Consider the following 19,205-nt stretch of genomic DNA (forward strand, 5'->3'; position numbering starts at 1 on the left):
CATCTGGATAGTAACTGGTGTAAACTGCCACATATAACTAGTAAAGACACATATGTTCACAAGTGAGGACAACTTCAATGTGACTAGCACTACCATAAAAACAGAAGAGACACATGCAAATAAAAACAAAAAAAGGCAGAAGAATACCGTAACCAAAGAGCCAGGCAGACTGATGCAGTAATGAAAGAACATTCAAATGTTAGAAACAAAGATGTCATGCTACTTGCCTCTCTGTGCTGGTGCTTGTTGAGGGCCAGGGCGTTGGAGCTGTACTGGTTATGATAGATGCGGTACTTGCCCTCCTGCCCAAGCTTGAAGTATTGGTTGAGGGTCCCTTTCATTACCACCTCTTTGCGTGTGCTGACGCGAGTGATGTCACCTTGTGCGTTTACTACCAGTACCTAAAAAAGTAAGCAAAGAATGAAAATCCAGTTGGAATGGAAAATGTGTCCCTATTGTCTTCCTCCCATCACTCCCAACTGTTCACAGCAAATGCCTCCCCCTCCCTGGTTACGCCAGAGGTTTTTTCCTGCTAGAAGGGAGTTTTCTTTTCCCACTGTTGCTAAGTGCTTCCCAATTGTTTGAGCTTTCTCTCTATTATTTTAGGGTCTTAACTTGACAATTTAAAGAGCCTTAAGTTTACTGTTCTTGTGATTTGGCGCTATATAGATAAAAGTAGACTGAATTGAACTACCCACACTGACAATGCAGCCTTGAAATGAGCTAAAGTACAAAAAAAAAAAAGATGTATGAAAACGTGTATGAGTATGACACGCCTGAACAACCGCCGGGTTACATCGTAATATCCAGTGTTACAGTGGGTGGTTCAGGTGAAGATGATAATGTATGTTTATTTTCAATACCAATGTTGTCTCTGTGCATTTTCCAAGTCACAGTAAAATTATTAACAGCAATAACGAAGCATTCCCTGAACTTTTCATCTAAATCCTTATATCGTTAAACAAGCTCTTCCTCCTTTTCTCTTACACTTACTATTGCTGGCTGTAAAATTACAGCCACCAATAAAAAAATTATTAGAATATATCTTAGTTATACACATGATCAAAGTATTGCAAATAAAAATAATACTTTTTAAGAAAAAAAACACTGTTAATACTTTTTTAAAGAATCTGTGGGAATCCTTTTGGTCCTTGTAACGTCATGAATCTAAATGCCGGTCTGCACGCCCATGTTAGGAAGTTGGCACCAATTTTTCATGTATAGTCTAAAAGCCCAAATCCATCCGTGGTTTCTTACCTCTCTGCCCTCCTTGAAGCCTTTATTGGCTTCATGAACAGCAGCTGCGACCTGTTGGTTTTTCAGCTGGCTCAGCTTGCTCTCCGGGTTTCTCAGCCGGGTCACCATGCGAGTTGCTGATGACTTCTTATTACCGGCACCTGTCCCTTCACCGTTAGTGGAGTCTTTACCGTCCCCTGGAAATGCAATGTCCAATTCAATCAGATGCAGAGGGAGCGATACACAGCTTAAACTCATTAATATACAGTGTGTTGGGGATTAGTAAGACATAGTGAACAGCTTCTTCTGGGATCGTTTATCTTCTGAGGTAGTATAATGAGGTAGAATAATATAGCATCATTCAGTATAATATAGTCAAGTAATGCTGTTTTGTCAGACCTGCGTCATCAAGGCTCGCAAGGGATGACTGGGAGGACTTGTCAGCCAAGTCTGGGGGTTCAGGACACCTCGGAGGGACACCAGCTCCAGTACTGCTGTTACTGTTTTCCTCAATGGGGTGGGGAGGCTGGCTTAGGCTGGGGATGCCATCGCCACTGACAGGAGCAGAATTTGATGGCGGGTTTTCTGCTGAACAGACAAAATACAATAAATGTAAATTTAATCATAAACAGCGCTGACAGGTTAATTAAGAGTAATATGACTCAACTGTGCTATTCTGTGGATAACAATCCAAGACATATTTCATGGATCGTTTAACCCAGCAAGCAAAAGTGAACAGCACATATTGTAAATTAGACAAATGAATACCAAGCCTTTGAAAACTTGGTCAAAAAGTGAAGGGTTAATAGGTTTAAAAAAAATCCTTCAGTTTCAGTAAAGACAGGAACTTTTTTCTGACCATTCTGAAAAATGTTGGGGCTGTGGCTCCCTCTGCTGATAAGCCATGCCTAATGCATGCAGCACATAAACACTTCAGGTGTAGCGATTGGTCACTTGAAAGTTAAAGGCTAATAGTCCAGAGAAAGAAAGGCTCAACAATGAGGCCTGTGCACACATGACATCAATGATGAAGATGAGTCAGTTTTACGGAAAAGTACACGCACATCATCACTGAGCTATCAACCCAACAAAAGCAATTAATAAACAGAACAATGTCTAATCAAATGCAGCAACTGCAAACCAGCAATTACAAATAAGCAGCCAAAGAAAAGCTTTTTAAAGAACCAGACAATGTGAATGCTGCCTCTAGCTGTTAAAGGAGCGTTTCTAGTCGTGCTGATTGCAGAGACAATGCAATGTGATTGCGAATCAACACAACACAATCAGCTTCTTAGCTCTTTAAAGAAAGCAAGTGTGAGGAACTGAGTTAAAGCACAAAATGACTGGAACAGTTTCAAGGCAAAAGCCAATATTCAAGAAGTCACTACACCACTGAACACAAAAGCCAGTAGACGCAATGCGAGCAACATGCAAAGAGGAACACCAAAGCACCGGGAATAAATGTTGGAATGAGAATGAGATTCATCACTCAGTCCCGTGAAGTTGCAAACTGCAGCAGGGAAGCAGATCTCCAAAAGCAGCTTAACAAGGGCAATTTCTCCCTTAAATATTCTTGTATACCTTCATTGCTGTTAGAGACCTCCATATGGGAACACGCCTCCGTCAGAGCCTCTGCGGTCGAGGCCGGAGGCTTCGGAGCCTCGGCGGCCACACTAGAGCTCGTAGTGACGGTTTGAGTTGGAGAAGAGGTTGCTGGAAGCAGGGATCCATCTGAGATGCTACTATTGCCTTCTTGGCCAGTGGGAGGAGCTTCACCGACTACAGATGAACAGCAGCAACATTGTAAATATGTTGATAATGCATTGGTTACTTGGAGACACTGGAGAGGGGAAGTGATGATTGGGCACGTTTGTGTATTGTCTTTCTTAGAGTACGTGCAATAAAAATGCTATTGCTCTTTTTAAATGCCTCTTTATCGCAGAGGACAGCATAGTCCCAACAAGACGTTGATGTGGATAGGCATATGTCCTTTTGTGATTGCCAGCCTGTGGCGTGAGTCTTGAAATGCTCACAGCATTTTAATAGGTCAAACACGTGTGAAATTGATTCATCAATCAATAACTAATTACAGGATTGCAGCGATGTCATTTGTTCAAGTCTCAAAAGCAGAATAAGACGGCTGCATACATGTTTTGTTTTCCTATGATTATTACTTTGTAGCATATATTTGGTCATATTTTTATGTTTAAAAAAAAAAAATATAAACATAATTACCTCCAGCTTTCGCACCATCCACTTTTTCCTTTGTAGCTTCTTCTTCTTTTGTCCGCTGCTCGCCCTCTTCCTTTGTCGCTTCCTTTATCTTGGCCTCCTGCTGTCCTTCATCCTTCAACTTGACATCTTCGTCTTCCTTCTCCACATCCACCTCTCTTTTCTCCTTCTCCATCTGCGCTTTCAGGGCCTCCTCAGCAGCCCGTCTCTTTACCTCTTCCAGCTCCTCCTCCTTCTTAGCCCGCAATCGTTCCAGGATCTCCTCTGGATAAAAGAGGAAGACGTAAAGTGAAATAAACAAAAGAGCTGCAAGAAAAAGTCAAATTCAGGGCTGAGCCAAGAGAAGGTACAAGAAAATTTGAAGGACTGGGAAATGGGGAAAAAAAGTTAAAAACACATTTCCTCTTTGTATGTTTATGTTGGTGGTTGAGATGTTCTCAGCATATGATAATCTAAATGTCCGTCACAAAAATTGATAAAGACTTTTTTATTTAATTATTAGAGTAAATCAACAAGTAGTAGATGGATTGATAGAAATGATGACTGAAATAATATGAATGATAATGAAAAATGAGCCATGTGAGTACATTATATGACAAGATTGGACTTTATTTTTAAAGATAAACCAGGAGAAGAGAGAACTGCCTTTCAATGGATGATGTTATGAATGGTGGAAAAATTAGACTGTTTATGATTTCGATAACTAGCACGTACAATATCTACATAATCACTTGTGTTAAACTGGGAAGAGTTTGAACTTAAACTTGCTGAGAAGCAGCCCAATAGAGCTAGATTCTAATAAGGGTCAATTTTAGGTCAACTAGTCCAGTGCTGGTACGCACAGCAAGAGTGACATTGCCGGGTAGGGCATGCTGGGTATTTAATATCCGGTGGAGGGTGCTTTAGAATCTTTGGTGGTATGACTACAGGTGAACATACTGGTCAATGTAAAACCTCTCCCTGTGCTGCTGTAACTGAAATACAAGTAATAAAAAAAAGATGGCACTACTATTGACTCATACATTGTCCTACTGCATCAATAACCAGGGAGAATTCAAACAAGGCAGTAGAAAGACTGTTCAGGCGAGGCTATCATCTATCCAAAACACTAAACCTCTGATAAAAACAAGGGCTAAAATCAGAGTGCAGCAAGAAAAAAAACAAAACAAAACATAAAAAACAGGTCGAGGGAAAGGAAACAAAAATGCAAATGACTGAAATCTGTTTTAATTGCTGACGCTGACAAATCTATGTTTACAGAGGTAGCTTGAAGGCTTTGATGGAAGATTTTGTGGCCAATTTGATATTTGTTTAGTACATCAACTCTGACTTTGTGTGAACGCATGTGTGTCATCTTGCACATCATTATCTGCCATTTATGTTTATTCTCATTTTACCCATATTGGGAAATCTTGTTCCAAGAAGACCAAACAGAAGACCATGCAAACACTGAGGAAATGCCTTTATTGACACACACAAAAAGGGAATTATTCTTTTAACTCCATATTTTTGTTTCTTTTCTGTCCTAAGATTTCTTTTTTTGTTTAAACAAAACTGCTTTGAAAAATGCCAGAGCTGCTGACAAATGTCCAGTCTCCACCTCCCAACCAGATATGAAACTTGCAGAGAGGAGAAGACAAAGGTATGGCGATTCTGTACTGTGTATTATCACATAAAGACTTACATAGCTGTAATCAAAAACATAAGAGAATTATGTAGCAACACATAAACTAGATTTCAATTTTAATTCAAACCCTCTGTTTACAAGGTGCAGCCAATCAGAGGAAATTTGGCCTTAAAGTTAAAGGAGCTGAAGTGGCTGTTTTAAGGCAGAAGAAAGCCCAGTGTAAAGAAAACAGAGAAAAGATCATTTTGAACCATGAATAATGCAAGACTAATCTAGCATATATTTTCCAGTGTATTGTTCTTACCAACTTCCACTGCAGAGCAAACCAAATGCTATAATAAATGAGCTGATATGTGGTCAAACGCTCTTAATTTTCACAGACACACAAAACCCCCCAAAAACAAACAAAGGACACTGGGAGATACTCTATAGGCAGAAAGAAAAGGATAAGGACAGAGAGAAGCTCAAGTGCTGGACATGGGCCAGACTGGGACCAGCGTAACGTTACATAATAGCTGAGTTGATTCCTATGGCCAAGCCATCTATGACTGGGTGGCATTCATGAGTACTGGCGAGAAAGCAGGCAGGAATGAGGAAAGAGAGGCAGGAAGAGAAAGGGGAAAAAATTACTTTGAGTTTAAAAGAGATCATTCTCCTCCTTTCAAGCATGATTAAACTCGGCAACAGAGAGTATCTGAGACTGTCAGAGCCTATTTTATGAGGAGGAGAAAAAATGATAATCTCTTTACCATTTGCAGCAGTGAGGAAACATTTGTTGCTGCCACGGGCCTTGTTGGTAAGGTCCTCGGTGATGTCCATATGCGTGTGCACTTCGTCCCTTATTTCCTGAAGGGCTGCATACAGGTCTGCCTCCCAGTACTCCTTATCCAAGCTATCTATCAGCTCAGCTAGCTGCACCTGAGAGAGACGGAGTTCAGGGAGCATTCAGTAAATGCAATACACTCCACTTTATGAGCTCAAAGTTATGACAGGCTTACTGGCAAAAAAAAGAGGGAATGCCTGGAAGCATTTCATTAGAAAGAAGGTTTGTAATAAAAGAGATGATCCAAAATGATTAAATGTGATTCGGTGAAGAGCATACAACAGAGGCAACAAGAAAAGATGAGGCGCATTACCTTGGTGCTGTAGTACCAGATGGCTTTGTCCTCCTGCTCACCATCCTCTTCACTGTAGGGGAGACATGGGAAATTAGATAAAAAAAAGAAAGAATTAGGAGGGGAAGAAGGAAGAGTTGCTGGCAGACATGCCATAAATAATACAGACTCTGCTGTCTGTATTCCTTTGTTGGACTTTATGTGATTTAATTTGGCTTGTGTTTTTCCTTGTCAGGAGATTTATTCTTTTAATTTTATTTTTCATATCAAACTGTACAAGGTCCCTGAAGAGTGCGGTTACGCGTCCATTTCCTCAGGTCTGTGGAAAACATGCACGGTGACATACAGCGTTTGCAGCGCGGTACAATATATTATGTCGCAAACAACCGCTGGTGGTGACCACAGTGTGAGCTGGCACACCCAACGCTGCGGATCTATTGTAGCTCTGCATTTAGAAAGATAACTTGAGGACTTGACTGCAGCTTTGACTCATTCAGACAAATGTAGCTGTGATTGTGACGCTTGCTTTCACAGTAGAGGATGGAGGCCTGATGGCTTTCTGTCATAGGCCATCTTATCTTGCCAGTGATTTTCAGAGTAATTATATAACTTTCAACATAAAATAAATAAATAACATCGCTGTCAAAACTTTACTAACTGTGTGAACTAAGCAAAAACATAATTGGCTGGGATGTTTTTCGTAACTTTGAAGAGTGAAAACAACATGAGAGATTAAAACTAGCAGTGAGCAGACCGACATCCTGAAAGGAGAATCAAAAGAGTAGAGATATGCATCGCCGCTTCCAGTCACACCTTTCAGAGTGCAAAGCAGGATGCAGTTTTAAGTTAAAGTGACATGCTTTGTATCCAGGCAACCACACGCACAGCCAATCATGTCCACCTAAGTCTTTGGAGAGAACTGTGATTTAAACCAAGGATTAGGATTTTTACGTGGATTCTGGAAATGATCTTTGCACAGTGTGCCCTCTTGGTAGGTTGCACATGTCCCTGCCACTGTGGTTTGAATATTAAACTTAAGGTTGTAACACATTAATGGGTGTCAAGAAAAACTGCAAGGTGTTGCAGCTTAAGACTTAGTGGTACTCCTTGTGGTACTGTCAGACTCACTTTATAGAATGAATGATCAGCAATAAATGCATAATCTTCAAAGTATATGCTTGACTGACCAAAAAAAAATGAACAAAGTGAGCTTTGTCAGAAATGATAAAGCCTATTTCTATCTTCTTTTTATTTATTTAAGTGAACTATATATAAATTCCTTAACAATAAGCAGGTACAGGTCTGACATGTCTATCAGAGGAACTGTTAGACATGTTTTTTTTGTTCTTATCTGCATTTGCTGAACTTGTATACCTATATATGAAATTCTGGAAGCCCATTTGATATTCATTAGATTAGGGCTATCTCATATTATACTGCCTGTGGTAAAAAATAGTCTAAACTTTTTACATGATATAAAACTGTCACATGAAGATATCACCGATATAGATGCCCTGTGTTCACGCTTCCCCGTGCACACAACAAGGAGACAAACCGAAGTGTTTGACAGCGAGCGCCTCGTGTCCGCATCTGATGGCGGCTGAATAAAAAGGGAGCCACCTTCATTATCCTCCAACAAAGCTTTGCAAAATTTGCAAAGTGGAAACATCAAACTCAAAAAACACACCATCAAGTAGAACCAGGCTACAAAGGCACGCAATAAGGAGATATTAGCAGCTGGTGATGAGGAACCCAAAAGTAAACAAATGACTCAACCAAGTGTTGCTGGAGCACTCACTAGTTGCGCTCCATGCGACAGGACGAGCAAACGGTAGATGGACACTACTGATGCGGTTACGCGGTGGAAAAGCAGCTGATTAAAGAGCTAGACCCAAATTACAGCATCCCAAATAGAAAATATCCTTCACATTCAATGTTATTATGTGACAAAAACAATAGAGGCTGTTGAAAACTTTAGTTATTAAGTATTAAAAAGTATAAAACACCACCTAAGCTATTTTTGCACTAACATTTGACTTGTGCTGTGTCACTGCCATTGCCCTGTAATGCTGCTGCTAGCATCATGTGGCAATAGATTCACACTTTGAATTAGGTAGCAGTCATCAGTGATAGAAGCTCATTGGAAAATACGTATAGAAAATACCCTCGTTTTTTGGCCCTGATAAGTGCTGCTGACTGCAAGCTGCAATCACTGATTAAACACTGTTCAGTTTTTTTCCCCTATATTATCAGAAATTTCCTTGAAATACTGTGATGTACAAACACATATTAATGCATATGAATATTTGAGCTACAGTACATGTACTACAGTATCACAGCTGGCTTAGGCCTCACAGGTCTCTTAGCAACAACTTTCCCAATAACAAGTGATTACAGAGATTACATGTTTTGTATGGAAATTTTGTACTTTAATATTTTTCCCCAAAGACAGAGCGCATGTTTTTTTGCTTTAAGTACATCTTTGAAATGATATGACGGTGCTTATCTGTTCATTTTAAACAAAAGGTTTATAAATCGTTTTGCTTTCTCTAAATGTTAAAAAACAAAAACTGGAAATATCTTAATCTTTACGTGACAATGGAACAACTTCACTTCACATGGACACTTGACTTCATTTTGCAGCAGCTACAGAGTTCCTGCCAAGGAAATGTGAAGCCTCAGGCCATGTAACAGTAGCGTCTATTCAGCATCCCTCCAGGCCATCTGTGCGCACAAAACTTTTTTTCCCCCCCTTGCACATACACAGCTTGTGCACTTCTTGTATGTGAACAGAGCTTCTAAAAGGTAGTCTAAAGACTGGTTACTCAGCACCTGCTGTTGGCTGATTTGGTGATCAGGGTGGAGCAGAGGAAGCAAAAAAAGTGAAATTTAGCAATGACAAACCTCAGGCCACCTAAACTCCTAAATCTCCTTTTGTTTAGGTCACTCATGCTTCTTTATGATTTATGTTGCACACTGTCTGCTGCTGCTGATCCAGCAGGTGCGCACACAAACACACACACACTCCATCTGTGACTGCTCAATACTAATTTCAGTTGCTAGCATATGGGACCAATACTGCTGATAGCAAGGTTATGTTAAAACTATAGGGAGATGTAGTCTGGTTTAATAAAAAGCTGGTCTATTCCAACATGCAGATATGTACTCATATGCAAGAAACTAAGTTACGATACAGTGTTAAAAACTATAAATCACTACTTCAATTACAAATTGTCTGCAGCAGAAAAGTATACTGTACAATCATTTCCACAATATGATTGTACAGTGTGGATAGAAAGAATATGGAAATTGCTGACTGTTGGTCCTGCTGGTGAATTATCCGTTTTGCAAACCTTGTTGCACTGAACAACAATCGTTTTATGTCTGTTTGACTATGCTTGGCTGTGCTTTTTGGACGTTTCAAACTGAATGTTAATATCAAAGGCATTTGACCAGTATTCATAACCCTGACACTGATCTGGGCTGAACTGAGTGGGAACAAAGCCTGGTTGTAACCTGAAGACCATTTTAAAATGTCCAGATTATTTTCAGGTTCAGACATGTTATTTGCTGTGAACTCTGTCTGAAAAAGTTTACATGTTTTGCTACTGATAAGGCACATATTTTTGTCCTCATATTAGCTCAAAAATAAAACAAACGAAGCATTTCAATCGTGTCATGTTTGGTGGGTCACTAGTGGACTTTCCAGTATTCTAGATAATCCACTAATGCAGGGGTCTGCAACCTTTAACACCCAAAGAGCCATTTGGACCCGGTTTCCACGCAAAAGAAAACACTGGGAGCCGCAAATACTTTTTGACATCTAAAATGAAGATAACACTGTATATATTGTTTTTTACCTTTATGCTTTGTGTGAACAACTATGGTGTGTTGCTTATGAAATCCATGAAGTGCTATAGAGAAAATTACATTTTATTTATGTAATTTATACATTTTGAACTCTTAAAGAAATATAACAAAAGGAAAGACACCCAACTGAACTAAAATGATCCATGTAGCAAACAAAAACTGTTATATCGCCTTTGGGCTTTTGGAGCCTTGACCTGACTTTTAAAAAAAATAATTGGGAAAAAAAGCTCTATGCTGCTGAAAAATGAAAAATAGATATTTGCAAAATTCTGCCGAAGTCACTTTCATCTTTACGCAGGACTGTAAGCTGTCATCTGTGAGGCGTGAGCGGTGTTTGTTTTTAACATAGTTCACGGTGGAGAATAGCTGCTGACATAATGTGGATCCGAAGATCCGTAATTGGCCTACCTGGGGTTGAAAGTCTCGATAAATGCACGGTGTTTCGGTGGGTATACCGGCTTCTGCGAGTGTGACGCTTATTTTGAGTGATAAAAAAAATAATAGAATATAATTTTATTTTTATATTTCAATATCACAATAATCTTCCAATTTAGAACTACAAGTTAAAAAAGAACTAACATAAATAAAATACACTTCAGCTAAATACTTATAATTTATTTTCCCAAACCACGCAGAGCCGCACTATAAGGACTAAAGAGCAGCATGCGGCTCCGGAGCTGCAGGTTGCCGACCCCTGCACTAATGTATTCGCCACCCTTTCATATGGCAATCAGTGTTATCATTCAGTCCCATTGAATGCTGCTTTAATTGTATGCCTCAAATTTGGGAAAAGTTGCTAATCTACTTTGCCTGTAGTTGCTACAAGTTTCTTTAACATTTTATGCTCTCTGGTTGACATGTTGCTGCTCGCTTCTTCTTCTGTGGCTCCTTAAGAGCACCTGAGCATTATTGTTTTGACACAGGTGCTGCCTGTGGGCAAGTAATCAACAGTTATGTTAATGCTAGCCAACGTATCCACCTAACATGCCAGTATGTCATATTGTTATGAAGACATTGCCATCAAAAATAAAAATTACCCATTGGATCCTCGGTTTCGTGGATGCCAGAAGTGCATGAAAACTCTTGTGTTCTGTCTTGCAACCGACCACAGAAGATGTATTGTGCTCTACCAAGTCATTAAAAAATGTGGACTAAGAGGAAGTGCCTTGTTTCTGTGTGTGAGTTGTGCTAAACTAGATGCAAAGCGGGGAACTGTGCAAATGCAGCACATAATGACATAGATAAGTCACTGAAGACAACACTGGACTGCAATACAAGCCATTTCAAAAGCAGGGTCTTCTGTAGGAAAGAATAACCCCTTTTGATCTTACTTTTTGTAGCTGTAGTTTCTACAATGATTTTGCATAGACACAAAAAAGTTATAGCGCCCTTAACCAAAGAGGAAAAAAGGTAAAAAGCATTACATGAGCACTTCAATTTATTGCACAAGTCATTAAAAAAAAAAAAGTTACAGAGACGCTTCTTGTATTTCATTGCTCAGACTGTCCTGCAATTATAAATTTAGAATATAAAGTTTTCATTGATTCACAGAAAATGTCCATGTACTTTGGTTTAGTACTGATTGCATTGCTTTCCTTTATCAATAGGAAAGCTGTAAAACTTATGAAAATGAGTTAAAAGTTCAAAATCTATGCACTCCTTCACGTTTTCTAAAGCTGTCCAATGGACCACATTGGAGTCTTTGCTGGGCCGATTCTGGCCCCCGGGCCTTATGTTTGGCACCTCGATCTAGAGTTTGTGAACGATTCTGTGGTTATGCTATACTCTCAGTCATGCTCAGGAATAAACTTGTGACAATATTCTGTTTTTAAATCAGCCGAGTTAAATGCATGTTGAATATAGCGCAGGGGTATTTTTTTAACACCTACAGGCTGGAACAAAGATGATGTCAATCACTTATGCCAATCTGTTCATAAGTGGCTGTGATTAACCAAATAGACCCCAAAACATGACATAATACGATATGTACTCTAACTACTAAGAAGAAAAACTGTACAGAAAGCACATTAAGGGATTAATGGGCATATTGTGCTTCCCTGTGATGTTCTTTATAAGTCTATGTGCATATGGTTTGTGACACTCATCAACACTCCCACCTTGATACGACACCAAGTTTGGAGACTCTGCCTTAGCGTGGATTTAAGTGCTTTAAAGAACACTACTCGAACAAAGAAATGCTCTTTCGTTGAGATAAACCACAAACGTCTGGCACCTGTGTCTTTGTTTTGTATTAGTAGTTTACGGTATGATTCATATCTCAGATTTTGAGCCACGGTTTCAGCTCAGATCTTTGTTTTTTTAGAGGTTTATTAAAAAAAGAAAATGTTAAAAAGGTATTTTTATGGAAAGCCTGATTACTAGGTCATTATTCGACCATGAAAAAAAACAGTAAACTCTATTACTCTGATGTTTTTTCTGATCTTTAAACATTACTGATTTCACCAGAACAGCACACTTTGACTAAGCGATAGAGTTTGCTTGACTCTAGATAGGTATTACAGTATAAGAAAATGGAAATTGTGATTTCAGTCTCAGTTTCGCAATGTATGAACCCCCCTCAGAAGAAATGTCAAACTGTGTCAAAACTGCTGTGTCTTTTGGTAACTTTGAGAAATAACTAAAGAAATAAATTTCATATTATCAACGTGCATCAGCTTACAAAATGAAGCCACGTGTAACTGTTCAATACTCTGCAACAGCATAACATGAAACAATGTGAACTTACACGATAACGCGGCGATTCAAGAACCAGTATTTACGGTGGTGTCGGTCGTAGCCAATCGGTAGCTGACGAATAAATGGTCTGCTCTTCTGGACTTCTGGGATGCTGTCCGCCACACCGGGTACCTTGTGTGCCACACACACCTCGCACTGCCACTCGTCCTCTGGTACTTCCTGCAGTGGCGGCTTTACACACTCCAGATGGTATACAGCTGAACATGTCTCACAGCACAGCAGGTCACCAAGGCGATGGCACACCCTGCAGTGGTCGTCATACGCTACCACCCCCTCTGACATAAGCTCCTCTCGGGCAATGTTGGTTGCAAGGAACTGGTCCACCAAAAACTGAAGAACTTTAATTTTGCTATCCAATGGTCCGTAAGGGTAATCCTCATTTTCCTGGAAAGGTAAAATGTGCCTGTACTCTGGGTCACTCTCACAGTACGCCCGCACCACCTCCGGCCAAGTCATGCCATCCACAAAATACAGAGTGGAGTTAACGGAGTCCTTCACGTCAGTGGGACCAAATGTGGTGTTAGAAGTGTCCTCTTCTCTGAGAATAGCTTTGAGCAAGGAGACGTGGGTCTCTGCCAACAGCGTGCATTGCTCTTGGCTGGCCAAGGCTGCACAGAAATCCTCAAAACGGAACGGAGAGAGCCGTAAAACTGTGCCAAAGTTGCGGAGCACCTCGTAGACGGCAGACACGTTGAGGAGCTGTGAGGTAGGAACAAGGAGGTCCTCAGAGGACTTGGGAAGCTCCAAGGAAGGAATGTCCTTTGCCTCATGAATAGGTGACCGTGGTTGCAGTGTCCGTGTCTTTTTCCGGCCTATGCAAGAAAAAAGGAAAAAATTCAGGAGAGATGAGAGATGTGGCGAAAAAGCCAAAATCACAAAAAAACCCATTACAGACAAACAAGACACCAAACTGTAACGAGCTACCGTTAGTCATTACATCCCTATACCTTAATGTAGCAACACCCTTAAGGTCTTATTGACTTTGCTCTGTGATTTTGCAAGAATAAACTGTCTGCAGTAACACAGCCACAGAGAGATGCCCTTGGCAAACCCAGAGCAATCTGTGGAGATTCCTTCTTATAATTTCAGCTACAGGAGAACCCACAAGAAGCATCTTTTAAGTGCTATGAGTGCAATTGGCAAGCTCCAAGCCCAATAATCTGCTCTAATAAAAAACGGACGCAATAACACAACAGTAATAGAACTTTGCACCCTCCCCTTACAAATAGAAACAGGAGAAGTGAGGAATTTTGAGGAATCACAAGCTAGTACCGATGTGAGCTGGGCTATTTGTAACCCAGTGTGAAGAGGTGGGGAAGTGATCTTAAAGGCTGACAAAAATATCCTTGTCTTAGGATAAACACGCTAAATGCTCCAAGTTGATTTATAAGCCTGCTTTTGTTACTGTTGAGGAAATGTGTGCAGGTGTTGCAGCATACGCTGCATGTACTAAACCTGGGTATTCATTCTGGACAATCTCTGTCTGTCTACAGACCCATCTGAATGAATACCTAAACAAATAAAATGTGTAAAATGTAAGAAAAAGCAGGATGCAGGATTTAAACATATCTAAAAAGTCTATATTTGTTTGAATGTAGCACTAATACAAATATAAAGCTGACAATGTGTATTTTTTCTTTATCATTTTAAATATATACTTATTTTTAAGCCTGCATTTCACCAAAGTCTGCACACGGGCCTGTTTCCCAAAGGATTGTATCACCTCTTCTTTTAACGGCATGTGGTGAGTGTTTGGGGAACTGGGGAGACAGACTGTTGTAGTTTTGGAAGCCAAATACTTTTCCACTTTGCTGCATATACATAAGAGTTAAGCTGCTCCTTTGTTGCTTTTTTCATCTCATAAAGCTCCTCTTATTTGGTGACAGACCCAGACTGTAGGCAGGTTTTTCGGCGCTGCCTTCTAGTAATAGATAGATAGTTAGATAGATGACAGACAAAGGCACAGAAAGATGGTTGGATGGATGGATGAATGTTTGCATTGCGCACTAATAACAAACTTGATAATTCCCCTCTTCTTTAGTCATGATTTCCTATGAAGAAATTCAGATTTTGACAGATCAAACCCGTTTTCCACTTCACCTCACTCTTAAATGAGTTCAGGTCAGGATCTTGTTATTGAGGGTTGGGTCTTTTTCCTTCTTTACATAGTAGAGTTTTAACTTTTGTGGCTCCAGTGACAAACTATTTTCAAGATCACACTGATGTTCAGAAGTGTTTCTGAGACCATTCAATCATTTCTACACTGAAATAGTCTGTTTTTTTTAGTTTAAATGTATTTCGCCGTCATGGCCACTCCTATTGCTTTTTGGCCTCATCCACGGCATAGAGAGATTTCTCCAGATTCCTTGAGTATTTTAATTTAATTATGCACAAATTCTTTACTATTTTGCCCACACAGTCTTGCAGAGTGTTTAAACCCTCCCTATATTTAATCAGCAAAGATTCAGTCTCCCTGGGATGCTTTATATCCAACCATGTTACAAACATTAACATCATTAGTTGTGAGATGTTCTACAAACTCTTTTTTCCTCCAGGCATTTTCCAGTCTTTCTTTGCCCCAACTTCCGCCTCTCAAACATGTGATTAAAAATAGGCAAGTATGATATGATTTTTTAAGACTATTTTTTTATATGTAGGCTTTAAATGATTTGCAAATCATTGTTTTTATCCCACTGGATGTATTAAATATTTATAATCGGTGTAGTATTAATTTAAGTACACTATTATAACATTTGCATTACATGAATACACAATAGTGTGTGCAGATCTCACAGGCTCTAACGTTTAAGATGAGGTTTTCTTACAAAAACCAAATAAATAACTCTGTTATCAGCATTGCCTGTCATACTGTACAATCAGTGTAAGTGAGCTAGTCACTTTTTAGCAGCTGTATGTATGGTTGGCCTGATATTGTACTGTGGTTTAGAGGTGATGGGTAAACAGAGACTACAGCAATAAAACAATTAAATGGTCCAACAAGGGCAGGCAGAAGGTTTACCTGAGCATCAAACACAGGGATTGAGTCCACAAATGGTGGACTGGCATGTGCAATGTGTTTGAATTTACAATATGTGTCAGCCAGTGGACTGAATGATGCCTGTCTGTCTGTCTGTTGCTATTACTCCTTTAAAAGCACATTCACAGTAAGCACAAAATGCTGCCATGTTCACACATCTACAGCAAAAGTAGATGTGTGGTAGAAAGTCGAAAATTATGGGTGTATCCTTTGAAAAATGAATCCTGACCACTGCAGACAAAAGTGGAAAAAATATTTATATGTGAAAGAATAAAATCTAAATTCTATCATTTCTTTTCAGAGATCTTCATAAGCACAAGCTTGTGCTGTTGGGCATACTCGAATGCACTCCTGAGTCCTCCTAATCCTATCTAGAATTACTTCCAGTAGTTGGCATGCTGTTTCTAATGCATTGCATTACATAACAGGAGTGTCAACTAATTTTTGCGCGCACAACTTTATTAAAGTGATCATTAAGTGGAAAACAGATGAATTCCAAGCCCTTAATTGATAAACATGAGTGGTTACTATGGTAACGTCGACTACGTAATGAGCTGGTGTTTGCAACAAGTGAAAAAAGAGCGGTTCTCTTCAAAACAAACGCCTGTCAAACTCATTTGGCACCAATATGAACGAAAATGCGTCTTCTGGAAATGCCCTGTAAAAAGCCTGAGTAAGGTCTATTGACTGTGCATAAAAATCTTAAAACTGCTCTTTAACTAGTAACACTTACTGCACTTTACGTGGAAAAGGCACAACAATGACCTATAAATCCGCTACAAACCGGAGACAATATTTACAAAACACGTGTTTGATTACAGCGTCTCACTTTGTACAAACTTTCATTACTATGCACACATAAAAAAAAAAAAAGCTGAATGAATGAATGTAAAGTAGCAAACACTTTTCGTGCATCCTATTTCTCGGTGCGTATGAAAAGAAATCCAAGGCAGCGCGCGTGGCAGTACCGTGCACGACAGCACGAACAAAAAAAATTCTTAATTACAAATTAATAACAGAAGTGTGCTGATCCGTCAAAAGTCAAAAGCACGAGTGCCGGTTAAAGCGTGGAGCAGATCTGCAAACCAGCGACCAGGAGCACGGGGTAAACAAAGGCCTGTTTCTGAGTGCAAGCTCCATTTTGAACAATGCGGCTTGGTTTCTGTACTGAGCTAAAAATATAATGCACACTTTAAGTACTGCAAAACCCGGTTTCCTAAAGTGCGTGCACCTGCAAAAGAACTTACCTGGGGTGCTCCCGAGTGTGCTGTGGCTTCTAAAACTACTCTCGGTACAGTAGCTGGCATCATCATCATCTGGTAGTTCCTCCAGATAGTCAGAGTCGTTTCCCAAGGCCTCCTCTTCTTCAAGATCCGACGAAGGGTTGTCGTTCAGGAGTTCATCTTCGTCTGATCTGTAGCTTAAATTATCATCCTCCTCGTCGCTGTTGTCGTCGTAGACCACCTTGGTTTGAGGCCGCCTCACTCCGCCTCTACTGCCGCGGCCGCCTCTAGACCCCCTGCCTCTCCCTCTGCCTCCTCTGCCCCGCGATGCCGCGGTAGCGGCGGTGGTGGAGGCTCCAACTTTCCTGCGGCCCCGGGACGAATGAAAGTTCTCTCGACCGGAGATTTCTGTATCTACCTCCACAGAGCTAGTGCCGCAAACGCCGCCACTTCCACCCCGTCCCCGACCCCTTCCTCTGCCCCTTCCCCGTCCACGCATCCCTCTACTCCTGCCGCCTCGAGAGCCACGGACTGGCCCGGGTGAACCTTCCCGCATCACTGCTGCTTGTTTGGGCGGCCTTCCTCTTCTCCCTCTCATTGTGGGAGAGAGTATCTTCTGTTCCGCTTCAATCTCGCTGCTTGAACGGGCGACGCACACCGGAGAAAAACGGGGAAGAAAAAGCCAACAGATCTGGCGACGGTTCCAGATAGGTCCCCACCAACCCCCAGTCTCTATTTTTAAGCGGAAAGCTCAAACTGAATGGCCGGTGTCCCGCTCTGGGTCGCCTGCAGACGCCATTTTTCTTCACCACTCTCCCTCCGTTGAAAACACAGCAGGCCCCAAAACTGCGTCAAGCTAAAACTCAGGTTAAGAGTGGCTCAAAGCAGAAGTAGAGTGCTAGCTCCTTCAAAATAAAAGCAACTAAAAGCTAAACAATCAAAACACTGACTAAATACCCAGTTGAACAGAGCAGAGCAGACGTTTAAAATGCAGAATATTATTTTTAATGCCACAGTGGGAGGTCATACATTTAAAAAAAGAGATTTAAGCGATTTCGCTTTAAGGACGTAGCTGTACCATACACGGAAGTGCTAGCGTCATTCTCTAACTTGATCTTAGCAGGCCTGAGTCTATTCGAGATCACGTGACTCACTATTCCACAATAGACGCAATTGCCGTGCTAGTTCATAAAATTGGTTATCCATGCAAACGCTGTCCGCCAATAGTACTTTATTAGTGTTTGGTGCTTCTGTTGTGTGGTTTTAATCTCAGGTGGGTTGAGTGCATTCAGTAAAACACAATAATTCATTTTCGGCCCTGTCGCCATCATCGTCACCGCAAAGCGAGGCGAGAAGATAATGCGTCCGACATTAAGCTCTATTACATGGACACAAATAAGCGCTCATTAAAGTTAATACCACACACTAATCACTTTGAAAATACCGCGAATGTGTGAGAGGAGCTGCAACTTGTTTAAGATACGAATGTATATTATATAACTTTAAAATCGTTACTCCTTGTTTGCCAGTGTAGTCAGTTAACTTAAAGAGTAGTAGTGCTTATTTGCCTTTAAAGTATGTACAGTATGTACTGCGTAATAGTTGTAACTTGTCACCCTCTGGGTTGACTTTACAACTTGTATAGGTTAACTTGATTTTTTAATCTTTTCTGTCCGTGTTTTCTGTCACGTTGGATAGCTCCTTCACCAGCAGACGGAACATAACCTTACCGGAGAACGGTTAAACATACAGAAAAGTGTCGTTTTTACCTCAAATTATCCTGTAATACAAAACTCAAGTAGGCAGTAGAGATGTGGTTGTGTAGTGTCATATTGCTACTAATGAACAAACGTAAGCAACGGTTGTCGTGGCCGAGTGGTTAAGGCGATGGACTAGAAATCCATTGGGGTCTCCCCGCGCAGGTTCGAATCCTGCCGACAACGAACGATTCTTTTCTTTCTCCACGAAGATAAGTTTGCGTGGATTATTGGCGGGAAATAATGGAAACACCAATCGACTGCCCTCTTCTAGATTTATACATCTTTATTTTTTAGCACCACATTCATTGATGGAAGAAAACTAAAATTCAACTGGAGGTTCACTCAAAA

General features: G+C 40.5%; 1 protein-coding gene and 1 non-coding gene across 10 annotated transcripts in view; one reads left to right on the forward strand and one right to left on the reverse strand.

The window, feature by feature from the left end:
- LOC100699075 (nucleosome-remodeling factor subunit BPTF) overlaps window positions 1–17,954 on the reverse strand; it is a 55,247-nt gene extending 37,293 nt beyond the window's left edge. For 3 of the 9 annotated variants that reach the window (XM_025907853.1, XM_025907854.1, XM_025907851.1), the window contains exons 1-9: window positions 17,122–17,954; window positions 12,827–13,649; window positions 6,232–6,283; window positions 5,845–6,013; window positions 3,472–3,732; window positions 2,818–3,015; window positions 1,636–1,824; window positions 1,258–1,433; window positions 228–401 (exon numbers count right to left, since the gene is read on the reverse strand). In XM_025907853.1, coding sequence (XP_025763638.1) covers window positions 228–401; window positions 1,258–1,433; window positions 1,636–1,824; window positions 2,818–3,015; window positions 3,472–3,732; window positions 5,845–6,013; window positions 6,232–6,283; window positions 12,827–13,649; window positions 17,122–17,695 — 2,616 coding nt within the window. In that variant the 5' untranslated portion in view covers window positions 17,696–17,954. The remainder of the gene's footprint in view (window positions 1–227; window positions 402–1,257; window positions 1,434–1,635; window positions 1,825–2,817; window positions 3,016–3,471; window positions 3,733–5,844; window positions 6,014–6,231; window positions 6,284–12,826; window positions 13,650–17,121) is intronic. The other 6 variants (XM_005463275.4, XM_025907855.1, XM_005463273.4 and 3 more) reach the window with 4 other exon arrangements.
- A 1,004-nt stretch (window positions 17,955–18,958) lies between these two features.
- trnas-aga (transfer RNA serine (anticodon AGA)) lies at window positions 18,959–19,040 on the forward strand. Its single transcript has one exon. It is a non-coding gene; the product is annotated as a tRNA-Ser (tRNA).
- Window positions 19,041–19,205: the final 165 nt, after the last annotated feature.

This window comes from Oreochromis niloticus, linkage group LG6 (genome assembly GCF_001858045.2).
Source record: "Oreochromis niloticus isolate F11D_XX linkage group LG6, O_niloticus_UMD_NMBU, whole genome shotgun sequence".
Classification (NCBI taxonomy): Eukaryota; Metazoa; Chordata; class Actinopteri; order Cichliformes; family Cichlidae; genus Oreochromis; species Oreochromis niloticus.